General features: G+C 38.6%; 2 protein-coding genes across 5 annotated transcripts in view; one reads left to right on the top strand and one right to left on the bottom strand.

The window, feature by feature from the left end:
- Positions 1 to 601: 601 nt before the first annotated feature.
- On the bottom strand, positions 602 to 7,421 carry etsrp (ETS1-related protein). Of its 2 annotated transcripts, none has more exons than XM_022218880.2 (8): positions 6,301 to 7,421; positions 5,611 to 5,692; positions 3,891 to 3,977; positions 3,729 to 3,803; positions 2,510 to 2,653; positions 2,206 to 2,433; positions 1,917 to 2,035; positions 602 to 1,306 (listed from the first exon to the last, which is right to left on the bottom strand). In XM_022218880.2, exons 1-8 carry the CDS (start codon positions 6,364 to 6,366, stop codon positions 1,037 to 1,039), a joined length of 1,071 nt encoding a protein of 356 aa, XP_022074572.1. In that variant the 5' UTR covers positions 6,367 to 7,421; the 3' UTR covers positions 602 to 1,036. The 2 variants fall into 2 exon arrangements, with proteins under 2 accessions (XP_022074572.1, XP_022074571.1); XM_022218879.2 differs by having other exon boundaries at positions 3,891 to 4,010; positions 6,301 to 7,419.
- Positions 7,422 to 12,226: 4,805 nt separating this feature from the next.
- fli1rs (Fli-1 proto-oncogene, ETS transcription factor-related sequence) overlaps positions 12,227 to 22,386 on the top strand; it is a 38,782-nt gene continuing 28,622 nt past the window's right edge. For 2 of the 3 annotated variants that reach the window (XM_022218874.2, XM_022218872.2), the window contains exon 1: positions 12,227 to 12,418. In XM_022218874.2, coding sequence (XP_022074566.1) covers positions 12,401 to 12,418 — 18 coding nt within the window. In that variant the 5' untranslated portion in view covers positions 12,227 to 12,400. Of the gene's footprint in view, positions 12,419 to 12,648; positions 12,915 to 22,386 lie in introns of those variants that run through there. The other variant, XM_022218873.2, reaches the window with a different exon arrangement.

Below are 22,386 nucleotides of genomic sequence, written 5' to 3'. Positions count from 1 at the left end.
TTTGCAAATTTAAATGCAATAAAAACTAATTTTGCAATCAAAAGTAATACATTACTATTTGTTAAAAAAAGATATTTACAATTTTGGCCTGTGCTTTTGTTTTTCAATCCTTAAATTTTGGCAAAATATCTTTAAAACAATGGTACATTTTGATGATTAAAATACAGTTTAAAGAATAGCCAAATATCACACGCAAACGTAAAAGGAAAAATAGTTCATGAAAACATAAGAAATCAGTGTTTTTCATTAATTGCAATTTCTAACTTGTAAATTTGTAATTTGATTTGGACATTATTTACAGTTTTGACCTTTTAATGACTAGCGTGTAAATTTTTACCTTTTAATGTGAATTTACTAGTTAGGATGAGCATTTTAATCAAACAGTGAACACCTAACAATAGCAAATTATGAAAAATATTCCTGTTTAAGTTTTTTTTTTACACTGAGGTGTTTTGTTTATATCAATCTGTAACAAGAAGCATTCTGAATATTCACCATGCACTGTTTAAATGTCATAAATTATTGTTACTAGTATTATTAATAATACTAGTAACAATAAAAACAAACACCTTTGTTAAGATTTCATCTACGCACTTTGATGTATGTGTATATACAGTTTATTTACATGACACAATCATCACACATCACCAAAAGCTTCACAGTGAGTGCCTGAAGGACATCAGGTCGTCAGAAAACAGAGGTAGACATGAGTTTTGCATATAAAAAAAAAATACAAATGCAAAAAACTCTGCACAGGGTCCATATAAACAGGATGTACAAATGTATTCTTTCTTACAAACACACTGCATAAAATATTAATCCATATTGCTTTAAAATGCCAGCGGCTGCTGATGTAGCCCTGAGGTTTAGGAGCTGTTGCTTTGGTAGGACCTTCATTTAGCATCACCTGTCACTGAAGAGCTAACAGGGACTGACTGCTTGTTGAATTTATTATTTGCCCTGAAATGCAGCTTGTGTCAAAATGCCCCTGAGCAGCAGTGTTCGCTTTCTTGGCTCACTTCTCTGGGGCTCTTCCCTACTGCGACGGCCACGTTTCGCTGCTCTGTTCGGACGCTACCGGCCGCTGCCAGGCCTCCACGTTTGAGGGCAAAACGTTCAGACTGCTCAGGACCTCCTGCGCCGTCTTCCCCAGCATGCCCTGCACGTCGCAGACGAAGCGGTAGACGTAGCGTTTGCCCGCCGTCTTGTGGATGATGTTCTTGTGGTAGTAGTAACGCAGGCCGCGGCTCAGCTTCTCGTAGTTCATCTTGGGTTTGTTCTTGCACTGACCCCAACGTTTGGCCACCTGTGGGACCAACAGAAACCACCAAGAGTTGAACTTTACTGTGTTTACCTTTTCAAAAGACTGTAGATTCAGTAGAAAAAAACAAACCAACTTAAAATTTGGAAAAAAATATGATAAAGCATGTTGGAATACTGGAAAAAAATAACAGTAAAAGTCTGTAAATGAATGATATTTTAGCTGATTAAAGAGCAAATTATTATTTTTAACATTAAAAGTTTACATTAATTGTAGTCATGGCCTGTTTTTGCTTATTTTGTTCTGTTTTTTATGTCTTAAATATTACTTTTTTGTCTGTGATTGTACAAGATATTATCTGTAATTTATCAAAACAGGTAAAATTTTAACATACATATTTGTGTCAAAATGTTGTCATATCCATAATATGACAGCATTTTTGGTTGGTTTAAAAATGGTTAAAATTGTTACATTTTACAGTCAAACATTGGAATGAAAAGAAAAAAGCTCACCACTATTTATAATAAAACTGATTTATGATGTTTAATGAAAATTGTCGTAAAATACATGGAAAAAGTTACCATGGAAATACTGATGGAAAACACCTGAGAATAACAGCTTTGCATTATCGCTGTACAACAGGACTCTTCCTCACCTCTGTGGGGTCAGACATCTTGAATTCCCAGCCGTCTCCCGTCCACGAAATGAAAGTCCGACAGGCAGAGTCCAGAAGAAGCTCCAGCAAAAACTGCCACAACTGGATTGGACCAGAACCTGAACCACGAACAAACATTCTGATGATTTATTTTTATTTTTTGTTACAATGTGGCGATCTATTGGTGGTAGACATATTCAGAAATTCACCATTAGTATTATATTGCACTGTTATTAAACATTATTTAATTCTGTAGACAGACGGAAGAGATGAGATGACCAAGTCTAACCGGGATAAGCTGACATTCCCGTCATCGGACCCTCCCTGTCAGGCCTCTGGGGGGCCGTGCTTTTTCGTTTGACCACACGGGGGCAGTACTGCTCTGAGGACTGAGGGTTGGATGGACAGGAGGCCATGGCCGGGTGTGGTTGTGGGGCAGTGAAGCTGGGAGACGAGTACTCAGACCAGAAGGACTGTCTGGGTCCATCTGAGTCGTAGTAGTTCTGATCCGTCTCACCTGCAAGAAGCAGAAGGAATTAAACCCTGAACTGCAGAATCAGGTTTTATTTGAATCTGCAGGCGACGTGTCTCACTTTGTAAAGTGTTGGAAGCTTTCCCGGGCAGGAAGTTGCTGCTGCTGCCCTCCACGGCCGGGCTGAACTGGCCGTTCTGAGGCACCAGGTTCTGGTAGGTCTGTGGAGAATCCTGGTATCCGGTCTGGTCCACTGTCAGACCGTCTGTGAACCAGAACCAAAGTCAGGAACAAACAGAAATCTCCTTCAACCTCCAGGTGTGAAGTATCTACATTTATTTACACTAACTCTTGATTTCATTAAAACTAGTTGGTGATCAAAGTATTATGGCGTCACCATGCACTGTAAAAAGAAATAATTTAATTTGGACATTTTTACAGTTCTTGACAGGATTTTATTAGATTATTTTACAGTCAATGTGCAAATTAACACTTTTTCTGTGATTTTACGAGCCAACTAATTAGCACAACGGGGCAAATCTGTATAATAGCACTTCAAGTTTTTATTTTATTATTTTAATTTTTTAACCATTTAAACAAACATTAATATACAACATTTTTCATTTCAAATACCTGTAAAAATAGATTTTTTTGTTGGTTTTAATACAGAAAAAAAGAGTATAATGTAATATATAAATTATAAAAGAATAAATTAAAATTTATAAAATTACAGATTTTTGATGTGGGTGTTATGTATAGTTTTGACCTCTTTTTTCCACATTTGCAATGTGTAAATTAATACTTTTTTGATGATTTGTATAAGTAGGTTTCTGCAATTTACCAAAAAGCTTTTAAAAAATGTAATCTAAAAACTACTAAACAGTATTTTTTTCAGTGTAATTCACGTAAAATGTAATGCTAGAATAAAACTAGCCCTATAATACATATTTCACTTAAGCATACCTTGATTTTTCAAATGGGATTTTTTTTTTGCAGTGTAATTAAAAACAAAAAATGCTTTGAAAGAAGTAACAGAGGAGGATTGCCCAAATAAATGTAATTTAGTCTCTACAATAGGTGTTTTCTTTTCTTTTAAATTTGTTGCTTTGCAGTGTGTGACTGTAAAATTACACTTTTACTGTGTCTAAAGGAGCTAGAATATCTTTATTTTACAGATATTTGCTGTTGTTTTCACCACTTTTTGAACGTGACAGTATTCCGTAATGTTTTACTTTTTTGTGACACCTTTTCTGACCCAGATTTTCACTTTTTTCTTTAACAATAATACCCTGTTTGCTGATGTTTGCTAAATGTGCAGCGTGGTTCAGTCGGAGACGCACCGTGTGGATACGACGCCCACCAGTTGAAGTCCTGGTACGAGTCCAGGTTGACCAGAGCAGCATCGCCCGAGTTCACTGAGGACAAAAGAGCAAAAACTATGAGACAAATCAGAAAATCAAACCACACACACGAGTCTCAAAAGCAGCAGGAATATATTTTACCTTTGGTGTCGTACGAGTGTGAAGCTTTAGGTGGCTCCGGGTAGCTGCTTTCTGCCACAAACTGCTGCTGTCCGGGCGCTTTACTGTCTAACAGAAAAGACAGGTCTTCACCAGGATAGTCTGGAGGTTAAACATAATGCAGATGGAGTCAGAGTGAAGTGAAGCAGGACAGAGGCACAGCTCAGGATCACATTAAACCAATGGACTCATCCCACCGAGTTAACAGGAATTAAGGAATTTTGCATTGCAGGATGGAAATACACTTGTAAGGACTTCAAACACATTGACTTTAATTATCTCGGTCAAAGATGCACCACCTTTCAGCTGTAATGAGGAACTATGTTCACTATAGGTGTTCATCTGAGGCTCTGCATAGTCAGGCTGCAACTAATGACTGTTTTCATTGTCAGTCTACAGAAATCTAGTTTTCTTGAATAATTAGTCACATTGATGAGCAAAATTATTGGCAGCTGAACTAATGATTAATCACTGATGCTTTACTGCACAAACACAATGAATTTACATCGCCATGATTTGTTTCTTTTACAACCAAAATGTGAGTATAAAATGTTGGAACAGATGTCTGACAACAGCTGGGAAAAGGATTCTTCTGAGCAATGACTCCCCCTAGTGGTAGGAGAGGAGACTGAACTTTTTTAGGGCTCAACTGTGAGAATTACATCTTGATAAGAATCTTGTTTTTTATTCTATCACTACTTCTAATCTAGTGCAGTAACTTTTATGCACATATATTCTTTCTTTTTCTTTCTTTCTATCGTAGCTCGTGTCAGCTCAGTGGTTGGTGTTTAGAGTTACTGCAACAGTAAATTCCTGTTTTTACATTAACGCATAAATCCATTTTTAGTGTCTTTTGTCATTTTTGTAATCTTGTTAAAGTATGAAGATATTCTGCAAGTCTTTCTGTAAACTATTATTTTGCAGATTTTCACAATTTTGTCAAATTACAGACAATACTTCACAGAATGTTTTTCATCAAAGTGGAAATTTGTAACTTCATCTGTAATTCAACATAACAGGGAAAATCTGGAATATACATTTGCTTTTTAAAGTTATTCACAAATTTCCTTTTCTTTCAAATGACAGTAAACATGTTAAACAGTAATGTTTTTGTTCAGTAAAGCCAAAAACAGTCTATTTTTGTGTTTAAACATTGTGAAAGAGCAAAACACTTTTTGTTGTGGACATTATTTACAGTTTGGGGTTTCGTTTGGAGTCAATATAAATACTTTTTATGTTTTTTCTGGAATTATCAAAGCAATTACACTGCTTAGCTGCTGAAAAATGGCCAATGAAAGCTCAGCTCTGCACTAAAAGCCACAAAGAGGAAAACTCTGGTTCTCTTGTGGACTGAGACACCCCAGGTTTTTTCAGCTCGGACGGGAGGAAACATGGGAGGGAGGAGGAGGAAGAGTGAGGAGGAAACGCCGGTGATGGAGGGATGGGGAGGGGGGTCTCTAAATCTGTTGAAGGAGGAAATCTGGAGGAAAGGATTAGGGAAGACGGAGGGGAGAGCGGCCACCCTGGATCCTCCGGCGTTATCCTGAATCAGCCCCTCTGGTGTCAAGGCCTCGCTGAGAGCAGCTCTGACAGATGTGATGACACTGTGGGCGAAAATGCTTCCTCCGTCCTTCGTCCCATTCGGGTTCAGAGGAAACAGATCTATCCCCCCACAGTTTGGGAGCTTCAATCAGAAACTCACCATAAGATGCAAAGTCGAATCCGGCTGGAACCTCCTGCGTCCTGAAGTCTTCAGTGTAGTATCCAGTCTGACAAACCTCCATCTGTGGTCAAACACAAAGAAATGGATGTCAAAACACTAATTCTAACAGTTTCCCCTCTGAAATAACAGTTAAATACTGTCACACCTCAGGCCTTTTTCAAATAAATGTTCCCTGTTCATAAAAATGCCCTTTTCTTTATGCTTTTATGTGATTTAGTGATATGTGCTTCTTAAAAAACATGCCAAATCTGCAACATAATGATTAAAGACAGCTCTCAGCAAACAGCTAACCTTCAGGGAACATTCAGAGAACGTTTCCTGACCAAAACGCTCCAGGTAAAGTCAGCATGGATCACAGTGACAACACCAAATAAATGCAGTTTGTAATAAACAGTCAAACTCATTCTCCAGAGCAGATGAATGATACAGTAAATTACAGCAGCAACACAGAAAAAATACTGTGAACTCCTGCCAAATGTAGTCGTGGAGCAACTTATAGTGACCTATTTAACTGATCACTTGTAACAAAGTAGAGAAAAGTAGGAAACCTCGCTCATGTGAAGCCATTGTTTTCACTTTCAGGCTGCAAACTGGATGTTGAAACTGTTTTCTGTGCGTATTTTTTACACAAAATTAGTGAAAAATGAAAAAAAAAAAGCAACAACAAACCTTTATCTTGGACTCCGCGCTGTCTGTGTTTGTGTCAGCAGGTTTGATGAAGGTGTCCCAGTACATGACTCGTCCCCAGATTCACGGCGTTTTTACCGGCTCCCGTACAGTTGGACAGAGTCTCCGGTCGGCCCGTCGCCGTTATAAGGCGCGGCGGAGGGCGGAGCGCGCAGCCGCAGCGGCGCGTCGTGACCCAGTCCTCCTCCTCCCCCTCTCCTCCCTCTTCCTCCCCCTCAGCGACCAAACACCCATTCATAAAGAGCCTCACACACACCTGAAGGCTGAGAAACACGCCTGAACTGTGGAAATATTTCAGAAGGAGGTCAAACAATAAAGAAATGTGCGATTAGTTTCACAGTTTGTCATCACCCCCAGGAGGCCGAATTTAGAAAAAAAGAGACAAAAATGGACATGATGTAGAAAACAAAATCTTGCATATTAAACCTTTTGTCAGTTTAGGAGTAGATTTAGTAGATTGTAGGATTAACAGAAGAAGAAGTTTTGATTAAATTTATTACAGATGCAGCAGGTTTTATGGGATTACACTACAGTCCCAGCACATAACTGAATGCATGGTCGCAATAAAACAAACTAATTTAAGCCTTTTTTCTTGCTGTGACGAGCAGAATCCATTTGTTTTTACTGTGGTTTTAATTAAATACCCTTTAAGAATCAGATGTGTGAAATTTTGCATTAATTCACAACAACAAAAGCAAAGATTTGAATAAAAAGAGCCCAAAATGGTAAATGGTAAATGGTCTGTATTTATAGCCCAGATTATTGTGGAGCAGAAATAATAATTCTAGTGGTGCTCATTGATCAAACTGTTTTAATAAACCTTAAAGAAGCCAAAAATGGGTTCACTCTGAAAAGGAATTCAAGGAAGGTGTTCAGATCACCTCATCAAAAACATGACTGCAAGATTTTAAAATTCAGCTTTAAAAAAAATCTGTATTGTGACAAATATTGTACTGATCTTTTACAGTAAAAGTACACTTTTGTTACTAGATTGAAAAATATTTTAACAGTTATTTTCCATTCAAAAAGCATACTAAGGACTGAAAATGGTAAATAGCCATTTTAAACTATAATTTGCAAATGTTCAGTTTTGTTAACTAATAATTAGTTACATAAATAACAGCAATATATATATATATATATATATATATATATATATATATATATGAACATATCTTCATATTTGTTTATTATTGTACTGTTATTTCACAGATCTGACCTGTTTAACCTGCGTTAAATTACAGAAAATAAACTAAATAAATTGTAAAATTAATATAAATAAATATGAGTAAATAGTTCTTAATAATTAAAGGAATAAAACTAAATAATAAATATAAAATATGCATGATAGAACACGGAAAAATATGGATTTGAGGGGGGGTTTTCAAATAGCTTTTCTTTTTTCCCCCTCAGTGTTTTACTGCATTTAAATCAGCTGTAAATACCTTTATTTAAAATATTTGTACAGTTTTAGAACAACTAAAACTGCTTCTTCAAAAGGTATTTTTCGGGCATCCTTGCCACCAGATTGTCGCCATTCCTTGGTTTTTGGTTCATGTCTGGATATTTCTCATCAGTCTGACCTTTTAGACAAACTGAATGATTAACCAGACTAAGTGATGATGATTTGGAGCCCTGCAGGCAGCATTTCTCATAAAGGAATGCACTGCAACACAATAAACGCGCTTCCCGAGCTGGACACGACGCAGCAGCAGGATTTATGGTGATGCGGCTGAAGAAGCTTCAACAACCAGCAGCGTGTTTTCTCCTCCACATATTTCAGGGCTGATTGTGTGACAGGCGGGACTAAACAAAGTTTGGGTGGGGATGTAGTGCAGCCTTTTTGAAATCAGAGCTGCTGCCAGTCGCTTTTTAATGAGGTGGGAGGAAGAAAAAAAAATCTCTGTATCTTTAGAAACCATTCGACTAAACAATGGATCGTAAAAAAACACACAAGTGCTCGCTGAAGAAAGTCCGAAATCACGGCGTGAGTGTCTGCAGCAGATAAGGCCGAGCCCAGGACCCTGTGTAAACAAACACACACACACACACACACACACACACACACACACACACACACACACACACACACACACCATCTGGAAAAGAGATCGTGCGCGGAGCTGGAGTCGTGATTGGGAGCTCCAGCTCAGGACGCACCGGGATAAAGTTACACAACAAGCAGACACACAAACTACACGACCTGGGAGAAGAACCAGCAGAACTTAGAAGCCTTTACAAGCTTCACATCACACCGTTTATCACCGTGTGTTCCACTGACCTGCTGTTTCATTCATGCAGTGCTGGAATTCACCTAATAAAGAAAATAAAGCTCAATAAGCACACAACCCGAAGAGTTCTTTTTCTTTTGTCTGCCATGAAATCATTGAAACACGTGTATAGAATCATGCATTTCAGCTCTTCCATAAATTTCCTGTGAAAATGTATCAAAAATAAACATACAGCAATTTGAATGATCAGTTTTAGTGAAGTAAAAAGTTGTGTTAAACTAATTTTTGCTTCTGTTGAGTGATTACAGTTGACTACAGCTGCTGACTCCTCTGGGTAAATTTCATTAATGCCCATCTGATACACTAATTAGACACAAACACGACAATAGAAGAGTCTGAGGAGCTCAGCAAAGATCTGAAGAGACAAAATACTGACTTGGAAAAGCCTGAAAAATCCCTTGGAGCTATTTTAAAGACGCTTCAGATCCCAGAATCATCAGTGCAAACAATTGTTTCTAAGAATAAAGTGCATGGTACAGCTGAGTCACTGTCATGATCAGGAAGAAAACACAAACCATCACCTGCTGCTGAGAGACAATTGCTCAGGATGGTCAAGACTCAACCACCAATCACCAAAGAGCAGGTTTACAATGAATTAGAAGTCCACACTGGTCAGAGAGGCTGCCATGGAAGAAGGAAGCTCTTCCTCTAGAAGCAGCACCTCACTGTAAGGCTCCACTGAAGTTTATTCATCACAAGGACAAAGAAAAGGCCTTCTGGAGGAAAGTTGGGTGGTCAGATGAAGCAAAAAAAGTTGCTAAAACATGTTTGGAAGAGGGAAGCTGTGGCCTTCAACCCCAACAACACCAAACCTACCGTCAAGCATGGTGGTGGCAGTATCATGCTCTGGGACTGTTTTGGTGCTTTACACTAAGGAAATGGAAAAATGAAGAAAGAGGTTTACCTCCACATTCTTTATGAAAACTTAAAATCATCAGCCAGAAGGTTGAATCTTGGATGTAGTTAGGTGTTTTACTGAGACAATGAACCCAAACACACACAGTAAAGACACAGCTAAATGAGGCTAGAATTAAGGTTTTAGGTTGGACTCCCCAAAGTCTTCATTTAAACCTCATCAAGAAGAAAGAAGTCCATGTTAGAAAACCCACAAATTTAGCTTAATAGATCAAAAATACTTGCTGTATTAACAACTACTTCTCTCTCCATAGACAAGATCAGAAAGTCTGATCTTTTTAGAGTTATTCTACAGATGAAACGGATTTATTTTTCAGCAGAATTCTCAAGTGAGAATGGACTCAAACACTGGAGCTGGGTAAAACAGGAATCCAAAAAAAATACATTCTATTAATTGCACTGATGCACTCCGTCACGGGACCAACAGCCACCACATGCAGTTCTGTTTGTTCATTTTAATGTAAAATAAACTTACCTGCCATCTCCAAGTTGAAGCATAAACCACGTGAGGGTTTTGATGGTTTTCCATGAAAGAACCTCCAAAATCTTGACAGTCTGCATCAGAACTTTTCCATAATGTCTAATAAATACAACTTGTGCAGCGAGTTGCTACATCAGTAAATCTGAACAATGCTGGAAAAACCTGAGCCCAACACCTTAGACCACACAGGTTAAATATGGATACTGTACAGTTTTATATTATTAAATTAACTTAAATCACCGGGAAACAAACAAACACAGCCCACACCAAGAATCTGCAGACTCAGTGAAGAGTAAAGCCTACAGGCTCCTAAAAATACAGATTTATGGTTATTAGGTGCTTTAAGTGGTGGAGGAAGTGTCCAGATCTTTTACTTGAGAAAAATACACCAATGTAGTAAAGAAGCAAAATGCAGTCAAAGCATGTAAAGTCCTGACTGGTATATTATTATATCTGCCATCATTGTATTACCAACAATAAACAGTTGAACAGTTTCATTTTAGTTGTTAAATTTCTATTAACTATGTGTTACATTTGAGAAACTTGTTTATTTTTGTAACCCTTTGTGCAGCGTGTGCATCTTTAGAAACTGCTGTCTGATAAATGTACAGGAGCAGAAAGTATTTCACTCTGAAGTTCAGCAGAGGAGAAGGACAAAAGAAATAGCCAAACTGTATTTGAGGAAATGTACTCAGTTACTTTCCATCACTTGATGCTTATCCGTCCAATCAGGAGTTTTCCGGCCTCCTGGAGAGTGAAATGGGCCAGAAATTTCAATAATCAACTGATTTTATACCTGATTCTTCAGTTTGAGTGTTTTTTTTTCTTTTCAAAAGTTTAAATGATCTGATTGTAGCTTATTATATTCTTAATATTTTCTATTTTCTTGCCTCGTCCAACAGTAACATTTTTTGAATCCAACAATTAATTGAATACTGCAGAAAATAACGGACAATAAAATTACTGTTAGTTGCAGTCTTATTTTGAATCGACTCTAGGCTGTTCTGAATGCTTTTTTAGCCTGAACATCCTAAAAAGCCACACTAAAAAGTTATTACTATTCCTTGTAAGTGTAGTGGTGCCTGTTATAGGTCCATACTCATGTCTCTGCAGCCGATTATGTACAGCTTAGCATTTTTTCCCCAAATAGCAGCTCAGAATCATTTCCACAGATGCTTCTTCTGAACATATTTGTACAAAATGCTATGAGCTTGTGTTTTAAGTTGATACTGTGAGGCTCCAAACACGACTCATGAGAGACAAAAGAAGGAAAGTTTTTCGCACAAAACTCTGCTTTCAGTTTTCCTAACTTTTGCTGAGATATTGGATTACTTGAACTTTTGAGGACACTAAATAGATTTAGAGAGGGAAAAACTAACACACTGCTGTTTGTAAGAAGCCACAAAGGTTGGAAACCACCTTATTAGATGTCAGTGTGGGGTCTGGCTGTTCAGGTGTGCATACTCCAGATTTTGGCTTTTTTTTTTGTTTTTTTTTAACACAAACGGTAATTCAACAGATGCTGTGGTTTTATGCACACCATTTTTATGCATTGTTACAAAATGCAAAGAAGCGTAATTTTCAAGTTTTTCCACAGTTGTTTATACAAACTAATGCACATGATTGTTGCACATCTGAACTGTGGTTCTGGCTACAGACTTGTTTTTGACTGAACATGTCTGGCTGTTTAAATGCTTATTATTCAGGTCTCAAAAGGCCCAGATGCTGATTCTGTAAATGTTTCAAATCTATTTTATGCAAATTATTTCCATATATTTCTACAAAACGCTAAGAACCTTACTTTATAAGTTTATATACACGGACAGTAGATAAAAAGTGAAGTTGTGAGCCACAAATTTAGATTTTTGCTGACGTATTGGATCATTTCATGAAAAGTTTAGAGGGAAAATGACTATTTGACGAACTTGCTAACAACTCAGAGACATCCGAGAGGCACAAAGGCAGATTCTATGAAGACTTTTTTAACAAACATTTCTGCAGACGCTGCGTTTTTACCCACGCGGTTTTTTTTTTGTTTTTTTTTTTTTTTTTACGAATTTTTACTTGAAATCTTGTTTTTCAGCTCCATCTGCTCTGACTCGTTGTGAACCTAACGGAGCTCTGCTGAGCAGGAGGTGCTGGTTTCATGAGTGACTTCACTTCCCAATTTAGAGGGCGAGAGAGAGAGAGAGAGAGAGAGAGAGAGAGAGAGAGAGAGAGAGAGAGAGAGAGAGAGAGAAAATTGTCATCCGGTTATGGTCTGTGCGCAAAAAAACTGCAATGGTTTGTGCCATAGAGCCAATGCAGCCGTGCATGAATTGAAGTGAGGTTAGAGGCTAAATTAGCAGTTAGATTCCCAAAGCGACTAAATGACAAAGAGTGCGAGGCTGCTGCGATGGACTGTACGATAAAGGTAAGTGTCTGGTTTGTTTTTGACGCCGCTGGTGGAGCTGACAGGCGGCCACCCACACCAGAGTCTGCGGAGTGAGAGAGGCGAGGCGGTGATGCGAGCTCCCCACTCTTTCCTTCTTGTACAAAATTTCCTCTTCCTTCCCGTTCGTGGTTGTATGTCGGCTCTATAATAACACAACTAACCACTACATCTTTACACTCAGATAAAAATTGGTGGCCGGTTAAAAGCTGCGCGTAAAAGCGCGTTTCTAAACGTTTTGAGGTGTTTTTTTTTTTCTTCTTCCACCTAATTGCTGCGTTCAATCGTCCCGCACAATCCACGGAACCGCGAACAAAAATAAGGCACGAAGAGTGAAACTGCTGCACATTTCAGCGGGCTGACAAACCCTTTGTTTCTTTACGGAAGAGTCAGTTAACGCAGGGATGCAGCGCTTCTGGGCAGGTGTCCCTGAAGGCGCCGCGGATCAAACCGGAGCAGGAGGACCTTCAGATGACTGGTATTTCACATTTCACTCAGTTTACAGCTTCACCTGCCGATGTTCTCCTGACCTACACAGACCTGCTTTAGAGTCCGCATGTGATCAGAGAGGCGGTTTGGAGGCCTCCGGGCTCCACGTCTGAGAAAACTTTTAACGAAATTTACACTGAAAACGGATCGTTGCGCAACGAAGGCAGAAAGCAAACATTTTAATTCGATTATTCTTATAAGTTCACACCTGTATCGTTTTGTTTTTTTTTAAATCTAAACGAACCTGAATGCAGCACTGGGCCTATAGGCTTTAATAAGTAAAGTAAAATTCTGCGATAGAATCTGTTTTAATGCAGCTTTTCCGTGAAAGCAACTCAAATTCGACGCAAAAAATGAGCATTGATGTTTTAAATGTGTTAAAAAGCTGATTATGAAAACGGGTTTGTCTGTGTTTATTTTAACCAAACTTCTGCCTTATTCGGCCTTTTGCAAAACTAGAAGAAAAGACATTTGGAGAAAGAGGCTGTGAGGATTGAGGAACTAATAATTCACTAATTTCTTGTTTTGTTCCCAACAAACATTTCTACAGCTGGGGTATTTTGGAGGCTAAATATTGTTTCTGATTTTCGTTGGAACATGAAAATGAGGCCAATTAAAGCAGCAGAGCAGAAAACAAAGGAAGCCTTGAAACGAAAACTTGAATTACGGCAGATTTCATGTTCTGAACGCTGCTGTTTTTGGGATTCCTAATATCCAGAATCTCTTGTTCTCTGTCGCTGCAGATTGTGTTTGAGGTTATTTTAAGAATAATTTATAGCTGCAAACGGGAGCACTCGTCAGGTGTCGTTATCTGAACTCAGCAGGCTTCCTGTCTCAGACCTCAGACTTTCCGCACACATTTCCTCCCTGGACCCGAAAAAAAAAGTAGAAAAGGCAGCAGAGGGTCGCCAGAGAGAAACGCAGTGGACAAACTGAGGCTCTGCATCGTCTGAGGCCTCTCACAGGCCGAGGGCAGCAGGAGAGCAGCCGGGGGCCTGCGGGGCGCTGCGTGCTGCTGCCGGGCGCCGAGCTGTGAAAACCACATCGTTGTTTGTGCAGCAGAAAGTGCAGCTGCTCAGGCCTTTGCAAAATCAGCTTGCATTAAACTTTTACTTCTCCTTTCTGCCACTTGCCTCAGACACGAAGAGCACAAGGAGCTTTGCACAACTCCATCTGCGGCCTGTTTCTGCAGAGACACCAGTCAGGATTTAGGCTGAGCTCAAATGTGAACAGCAGAACCTTCACATGTTATACACTAACCATTAAAATTCACAACCTATGATATGAATCCTGAGGGAAATGTGCTGCTGTTTGCAGTCTGAATCCACATCAATCTCCATTAGTTCAGTTTATTTATCAGCCAGACTCTAAATGAAGCCAAAGTGCTTCTCACTGAGCTTTTGGTGCAGTCCATTTTAGTGGATCTGTTCTACTAAATCATGATTACATTTAAACTAGTATTCTGTTGTCAGTTAAGGTGTGAAAATTACTGCTCTTATGGTGCTGAGCTTCTGGTATCTGAGAATATATCAAGAAAACAAAGAAGGAATCAGATTTTACATTTTATATTTATGTTGGAGTTGAGTTTCCTTAAAATGAAGCTGCAGTAATGAAAACTGTTCATCTGACAGGAATCAAATGATTTCCAATTGTAGCAAATTTAAATTTAAACTGGCCCAACTGGTCTCTGTCTTTATTTTAGTGTACTACACCTTTAACTCTGCTTTTCTAGCTGACACAAAATGAAGAGGTGACAATCTGCTGCCTGAAAGTTTGCCGCAAAATGACTAAATATAAAACTGATGCTCGATGTAAATCATGCAACTGGTTCATGCAGGGACGTATATTGTTAACCACATCCGTGGTTCCAGCTTAGGGCAGTGCTCTCTACCTCTGCTTTAAAAACACAATGTTGTGTTGTTGCTTGCTGTGGCAACCAGAATTTATTTTTATTTCACTGTTTTCATTAAATGCTCTTCAGAGACAGAGATGTGCACATTTTCATGTTAATTCACAAGAAAAAATTGTGTAGCAGAATTATTTTCTGCTTTCCTCAGCAACCCACTATAGATCTCTGTATCTGTCAGCTTTTAAGGACTAAAAGACAAACATTTGTTCACTCTATACAGTAATTTCTATTCTCACCACTTCATTAAATACACAGATGCAAGATTTAAAAATCTATTTTACTGATTTTCATAAACCCTTTAAGTTGCAAACAATATTTTGCTAGGAGGACTTTTAATAATAATACTGCATTGTGTGTAATGTAAACTCACATTCCTGCATTAGTTGAATTAAAACTAAACTTAAGCTGAGCTAATTTAAATAAATTAGCTTCATTTCTTGACCGTGACTTCAGGATTTCAAGTCTCCTCCTTGATCTTAATAAACATGAACAATTTCAGATAATTTTTAGACCTTTAATTCAAAACTCATTCAGAGGAAAAGTTAATCCCCCAAACTAACTGTTGGTTGAACAGAATTTCATTAGAAGTTCTCAGAATTCAAAAGATTGACACAGTTTTATTTTAGTTTTTTTTTTTTTTTTTTTTTTTTACACTGAGCCCAAATATTATTGTTTAGAGTTGCAGTTGCACTTTGGATTTTGTTTTCAGTGGAATGTACAGACATTTTTTCAGGCTTTCAGGCCAAATGTTTAACTGAGGACACCAGTTCATAACAACTATAGATCCTGTTTACTGGATGTGGTTCCCAAAGTCATCTCCAGATAAGCAAATCCAAGAAAATACAGATTACTATTATTTCAGTTTTCCTCTAAATTCGGAGGAAGAATAGTGTAACAGTAAAAAATGCTTTAGCTTGCAAACTGAGAGCATTTCAGCTTTAAAACAGCTCCAACATCCAAAATGTTTACTTCATAACAAGACTAGGCCTCATGTTAAGGGATTCTGGATGTAATGTAACATTATTTTAAAAATACTTCTTTGAATGAACATTTAAAAAAATCATGTAAAGAATTTCTACTTGACTGAAAAGTTTTCTTTCCGTTGCTGCTTCTGTTAATTCCATTCATTAAAATAACTGTAAGCCCAATGAATAGCAGAAAATAATTACTTGTTGTTAAAACTTAATTAAATTTATATTTTCACATGTTTCTTGTAGCATTTAGCAACTTTGTTGGACCCACTTAATGTACTTGTGTTGAGTCAACATAATCTGTGTTGACTGAACTTACTTCAACTTGATTTATTCAGGTTGGTTCAAATAACTTTACAATATTGAAGATATTCTCTATAATTTCGTCATCAGATTAAATAACTATTTAAAAATGAGTGTAAAATACTGTGACATTTAAAAACTGTGAAAAATGTGAAAATAAAAACAACTATATCTAAAATAATGATATCTGATTTAAGTACAGTACACAAAAGCAATTTTGGGCCACACATTGTAGAACTAACTCACTGTGTGCAAAAATAAAGGTTTTTACTGATTTTTTAAAAAAAAGTTTTGATTTTCTTGTTGAACAGTGAACATGTAAAAAAAAAAACCACTTATATTATTTAACTAGATATTGTCTATAATTTAACAAAGAAAGGAAACTCTGCAAAACAACAGCTAAAATGTACCAAAGTATCTATTTTTCTTTTTAATAGCAGCAAATATTTCTAAAACAATTACTCCCTTGCCGATTTAAATACATTAAAAAATGTGTAAATATGCAGTGAAAGCTGAAACAGTTTGGGGTTTTTTGAGGGTGAACATGTAAATACTTTCCCCCCTACTGTGAGTATACAAGTTATTAACAGTAATTTAACAAAACAGAGAAAATCTGTCAAATTAAAATTAAAATTACGTAGAAATTTACAGGTGAAAGCCTTTAAAAATGTGTCGATTAGTTCAGTTTATTCCAACATGAACAACACTAGTAAATATTAGTTTTTGAATATCATAATAATACAACATTATTGCATCTTTATGAAACTGTTGCTCTAAAATGTAAATATCAGCTAATTTCTCTTTAGTGTACCAAAACTGATACTAAAGTGAGTCTAGGTTACACTATAAAGGAATGCAAGTCAGACATTGCTGAATGCGGTTAAACTGTGAATCTAAAATGCTACTTTATAAAGCAGTTTGCACATCCGCATGGTGAGCAGCCTGTGATCACATTCTGAGCTGCTGGTTTGGGCAAGACGGCATGATGCAACCTGCAGAGCCGAGGAGCGAAAGACATGTCAAAAGTTTCCATGCAGGACTTTGCGTTCGTGCCCCCACAGAAAGTGAAAAGTGTTTACTATCAACGTGAGCTCAACAGGAGTGAATTGTAGGACATCGAGGCTTCAACGAGGCCGTGTTTTTAAAAAGCTGTTTTGTGTCACTGAGCAACAGGCTGAAACACACTGGGGCGGAAGTCAGTTGTGGCATCGGCGGTCAGGCCACATTATATTTGTATCAGCGTGCAGAGGAGGCTTAGAGAGCGAGAGAGCAGATAAAGAAAGAGCGGGAGTTTGTGCAGGAGCTTGGCCTAACCCGCTGAGCTGAAGAGTGAATGTGCAGCAGCGAGTCACGATGATATCGGCTTGGGAGTTGAGCACCAAAACAACAAGTTCAACCGCAATGTTTCGCTGCTCCCTGTCCTGCGTTCTCGTGAGAGCTTGCTGTCGTGTTTTATCCCGACTGTTTCACTTCTGCACAGCGTAAAAAAGGCTTCTGCAGAGTGCGAGAGGACGAAGCGAGAAAAACAAAGCAATCAGCTGAAGAGGAAAAGGGAAAGAAAGGCTGAGCGGGACAACATGCAGATCCTGATAATCAGCACTAATCAGCTTTAACTGGGCATGCAACGTCAGACAGCCATCTTCTAAAAATATACCTCATTTCATCCCTTCGGGTGCAACTAAACGTTTTAGGTTTCCACTCATTTGCATGTCACATTTAAAGGGGAACTCCACTGATTTGTGTTTACAGGTCTTAGAAAGAAGTTGAAGAGTGAATAATCAGTTTTTTGACTTCATGAAGGCAAATAAATTACACAAGTTTCTGGCTTGTCATTTTCAAGGAAGCCCCACCCAAAAACATACACCGCTTTATCATCTATTATCCTTTAAATATGACGATAATTTATCAAATAAACACCATGCTATGTTTAAGGAGACTTTAAACTAGCGATTGAGACTATAAACTCACTACAATTTCATTTGCTGTGATAACAAATCAAGTAAGAAATAGGCTAATTTTCTGTTTCTGCCACCTGAGGAGTCGCCCCCTGCTGGCTGTTAGAGAGAAAGCAGGATTAAGGCACTTTTGCATCAACTTCACTTATATTTTACTGTAAATATAAGCAAATGTGTTATAGCTACATTGTTCCACAGTGCAAACATGTATCAGTTGCACAATGAAGACTGTAAAATTGTGAGCAGCGTTGTTTTTTTTTTTTTTTTGCATGGTTAGGTTTAGGAAACATCCTGGTTTGGTTCAGGGTACATAAGTGGTGATGCTGAAATTCCTTTTGTCCTAAGAAAGGTTTGTAAAACATCAATATCTCACAATTTTATAGTCGTTTTGTGAAAATAAGACATGCAATTTAAAAATTAAACACCATGTTGTAATGAAGGAGACCAACCAGCCATTAAGGCTATAAATTAATTTCAGGAAAAACATTTACTGAGCAGGAACTTTCTCATCCGTATGACTGATTTTTTATTAAACAAGACCAGCTGCCCCCCTGCTGGCTGCTGGAAGGAATGCAGGCACTTCTGCATTGACTTCACTTAAATTTTATAATTATATTTTAACATGAGGATAGTTTGAAGTCACACCACATTTTGTTATAGGTATTTTACTTTCGTTCTTTGGCCATTTTTTTAAAATTGCCTATGTCAATGTCTTACTTGTCATTCTCTCATTTTACACCTCAGAACAGCAAAAATAAGGTCACAAGTAGACTGGGAGGAGGGACTTTCTCCCAGATTAGACAGAGACACCAAGTATCAACCTCCGAAAGAGAAAAACAACATGGAGGTGTCAAAAACTGCAGTTCCTTAAATGTCCACTAGAGGCAGGCTCTGAAAACAAGCCAATCCTCATAGACCTCCATGTTAAAATATCCAACTTTATAGTAGAAATAAACATAGTTACAGCTTGGGACAAAAATTTGTTTTGATACACCAGTTCATTAGCCTAGCCGCGCTAGACAACCCACGGCAACAAATTTAATTCTCTGCCAGGGTGAGTCTAGTTACCCTCCATAAGGCTCGAGGTTGGATGCTCCTAAAACTGGCCGGACGAATCACCATGAAGTGTAGAGTCAGAAGGCGGGCGTAACTAAGTGACGACAGAGGCGCGACGATTCTGACAGAAACAACCGGCGCACAATAAACAGTTATCTTTCGACTCGACTTTGGCCACAGCCCTGAAAGATTTGAAGCTAAAATTCAACTTGAAAGATAAACAAAGGACGGCACTGAAGTGTTTCATTGAGAAGAAAGACATATTTGGACTTATGCCGACGGGATATGGCAAATCCTTAATATACCAGTTGGCTCCGCTGGTTGGGAAGCTAATAGGACTTAGCCACAATCTGGCGTTCTAGGAACTACGTCAGCCTATTCGTTGCGCTGATTGGTTGTATACCTACCCAATTGCTGCAGAGGGATTTGATAGACAACCTTTTAGCCCGCTTCTCTCCCTGTCGAGCGTTTCTAGACCCTTGTGTCTTAAGAGCTGGGTCTAGTGTGGCTAGGCTACCAGTTCATGACAATGGTACGCCAACTTTTATAGAAGTCAGCTGTTAAAATTGTACTACTGCTTACAGTTCTGCACAATTAACTTGATCAGCAGCAAACAGCTGAGCCCTGAACCCTCCAAGTGACGTCCTGGAGGTTTGTCCACACTGAAATACAGTCAGTGGCTCTCACTCACCGTCTACTTTTGTTTTTAGTTGTAGTTGTTTTTTGTAGAACTATTCGGTTAAAAAATATTGCAGTTTGGATTCGGTTAAATGCAGGTGGCTTTCTCCGTTGAGTAGCTCCACAAGAGAACCGTCAAAAAAACGTAAAAGTCTCAAAATTTTACCACCTTTTTCGTTGAAATAAAACATTTTGCAATGTAGAGATTACACAACCTGTACTGAAGGAGACGCTAAACTTGTGACTGAGACGATAAACTCATGAGGAAAATGCTTACTATGTCAACACATCGAGTGAGAAGTAGGATTACTTTCTCTTAGGTTTCTACACAATCTTTTTTGTGGTTTTTTTTGCGATCACAATCTCCGCCCCTGCTGGCTGTTGGAAAGAATGCAGGTTTCAGGCTTCATCTTTCACACCTAAAGGCCAAGTTGATCTTTTATATCCAGTGTATGGGCTGTACCATCTGAAAAACACACAGACCTCTGACAGAAGCCAGATTGCATCATGGGTAATGTAGGCAACTTTCACAAGTAGGAAAAAAGCACTGAATTAAAAACAAATCTCTGGTTCTGCTTTAAGTTTGAGTCTTATGTTGAAACACTTAGATTGTTAACACACTATGTAATCCTTGTGTCTTTAAATCTTGAGCCCCATGAATGAGGTATCACTAGTTTGAAGTGAAATAAAAATGCAGCTTTATTAAAACTACTTGGCTGTGTTTGCTTAAGAAAAAACTAAAAAAGGGCGTCTCTGAAATCCCAAACACTGCTGACTTCTCTATCAGTTCGTCTGCAGCGTTGAGGAAATGCCAAACTGTGTGCCATGCATTAAGACATGGAGGCAACAATTGAGCTAAAAAAACAACAACACATGCACACACAGGCCAAAACAAAACAACAATGCAATGGCGGCACTTCAATCAAGGCAGCGCTCCTCTTTCTGTCCAGCGAACCCGACCCCCCTCCTTGTTTTCCAGCTTTAAAATGACCCACATTTTCACAGCGTGCCCCCCTCCACCGCCATTTCCTCTCCCTTGGCCTGTGCCAAAAGGTTCCTGTGCACATGGCGGCCAGGTTTCCTGTAGGCCACTGAGAAAGCCCGGCACTGACGTACGAGGCCCGAAGACAATGCTCGGCTCCTCTAAACAAACACGCACTTGCACCCACTTAGGCTGCGGCGGTCGCATCGCATCGACGCACTTAATTCGAGCAGCAGACTGAACAACAGGCCCGGTGTTTGCCCTCCCGAGTGCGTGGGATGAGAAGTGGCATCTCGGGGTAGTTTTGAGGCCTCATTGTAGGTGCTCAACACAGGAAGACAGACTTAAATCTCAATTAGACTCCACCTTCGGCTGACACCCCTCTCTCTCCCCCTGCAACCCCGATCCTAACGACTAAATAGAACTGTGGTTAAGGTTGCTGATGCGCGTTCAGATTAGGCCGCCTCCTGGCTGCCTTCACACCATTTCTGAACACTATTTTTCACTTCACTCCTCAGTGTTTCTCGTAGTGGTTTCATCACCTCCCATAGCTTTAGTTGTTGACATGAAATGAACATTTTAGGCTGTAACTGGGTTACTCCTTTTACTTTAGCAGTTTTGTTTGTGTGTGTGTAGCAGCAAAAGACAAACTTCCAGTTCTAAAAATGTTTGGTTGAAGCACCTCTGAGCAGGATGAAGACAGAAGCAGCCGGGTTATGGTGAAAGCTTTCATGTAGGTTTACATACTGTGGCATTTTTTGCACTTTTACGCCTACATTTATTCCACAAGCCACTTTATGTTGATGTCACTTATACTGTATTTATTCATTTTCATTCTTGTATATTTTGCACATATTAGAATTATCATCATTACTGTACATGTGGTTAATGCTGCTGTGAAAGATGTTTACTGCTGTAACATTGGAAATTTCCCCTGACGTGGGGAGTAATAAAGGATAATCTTAAGTACAAAACACAAATTCTTGAGTTTTTGGCCCCTTTTCAGACTGCTCTGTTGATTCACAGGTGACTTCTATACAGAACAGATGCAGATTAGTCCCTCACTGTGAAATTTTGTGGGCCATATTTCCAATTTGTGAGTGAGGTTAGGAAATGCAAATGTCTTCTTTTAAAAGTCGACACTGACATGAAGCCGTCACTCTTCTCTCTGCCTCAGAGCTCCAAAAACTACTGAAACCTCACTCACACCTCATTTAGATGCTGTAACACTGATAAAACAACCTTTAACTGACATTTAATCCACATTATTTCCTCCTGTTTGAGTAGCTAAAAAGCTCCCGGCTGCCTGTTAAAAATGATTTGGTTTTTTAAGCCTCAAAATTCCGTCACATTTTTCCTCACTGTGGGCTCATTTTGAACTGCAATATAAAGTCCTGCACCCCTATGAAAACAGAGCAAGCATGAATAGGAGAAAGAACTCAAAAACATGTTCTGGGCAGTACAGCACACTTAGGCTGACAGAAATTATAAAGACAAAGAAAATAACTAAAGTTGAATTTTTTTACTGTTTCACCATGCTGAATGTATCTTCCAACAACTGCTCCTCTGTTTACTGTTTTTGAGATATGCTGCAATCATTGTGTTGA

Source organism: Acanthochromis polyacanthus, chromosome 12 (genome assembly GCF_021347895.1).
Source record: "Acanthochromis polyacanthus isolate Apoly-LR-REF ecotype Palm Island chromosome 12, KAUST_Apoly_ChrSc, whole genome shotgun sequence".
Taxonomy (NCBI): Eukaryota; Metazoa; Chordata; class Actinopteri; family Pomacentridae; genus Acanthochromis; species Acanthochromis polyacanthus.
Note: the sequence above shows the minus strand (reverse complement) of the source record. Positions and strands in the feature narration are given on the sequence as shown.

Excerpts from the sequence above, each read along its gene's own strand:
- etsrp (XM_022218879.2), bottom strand. The coding sequence starts at position 6,366 with ATGTACTGGGACACCTTCATCAAACCTGCTGACACAAACACAGACAGC. Across the intron at positions 3,804-3,890 it reads ACACTCGTACGACACCAAAG|TGAACTCGGGCGATGCTGCT; the intron begins GTAAAATATATT and ends TTTTGTCCTCAG. Across the intron at positions 2,654-3,728 it reads GTGGGCGTCGTATCCACACG|ACGGTCTGACAGTGGACCAG; the intron begins GTGCGTCTCCGA and ends TCTGGTTCACAG.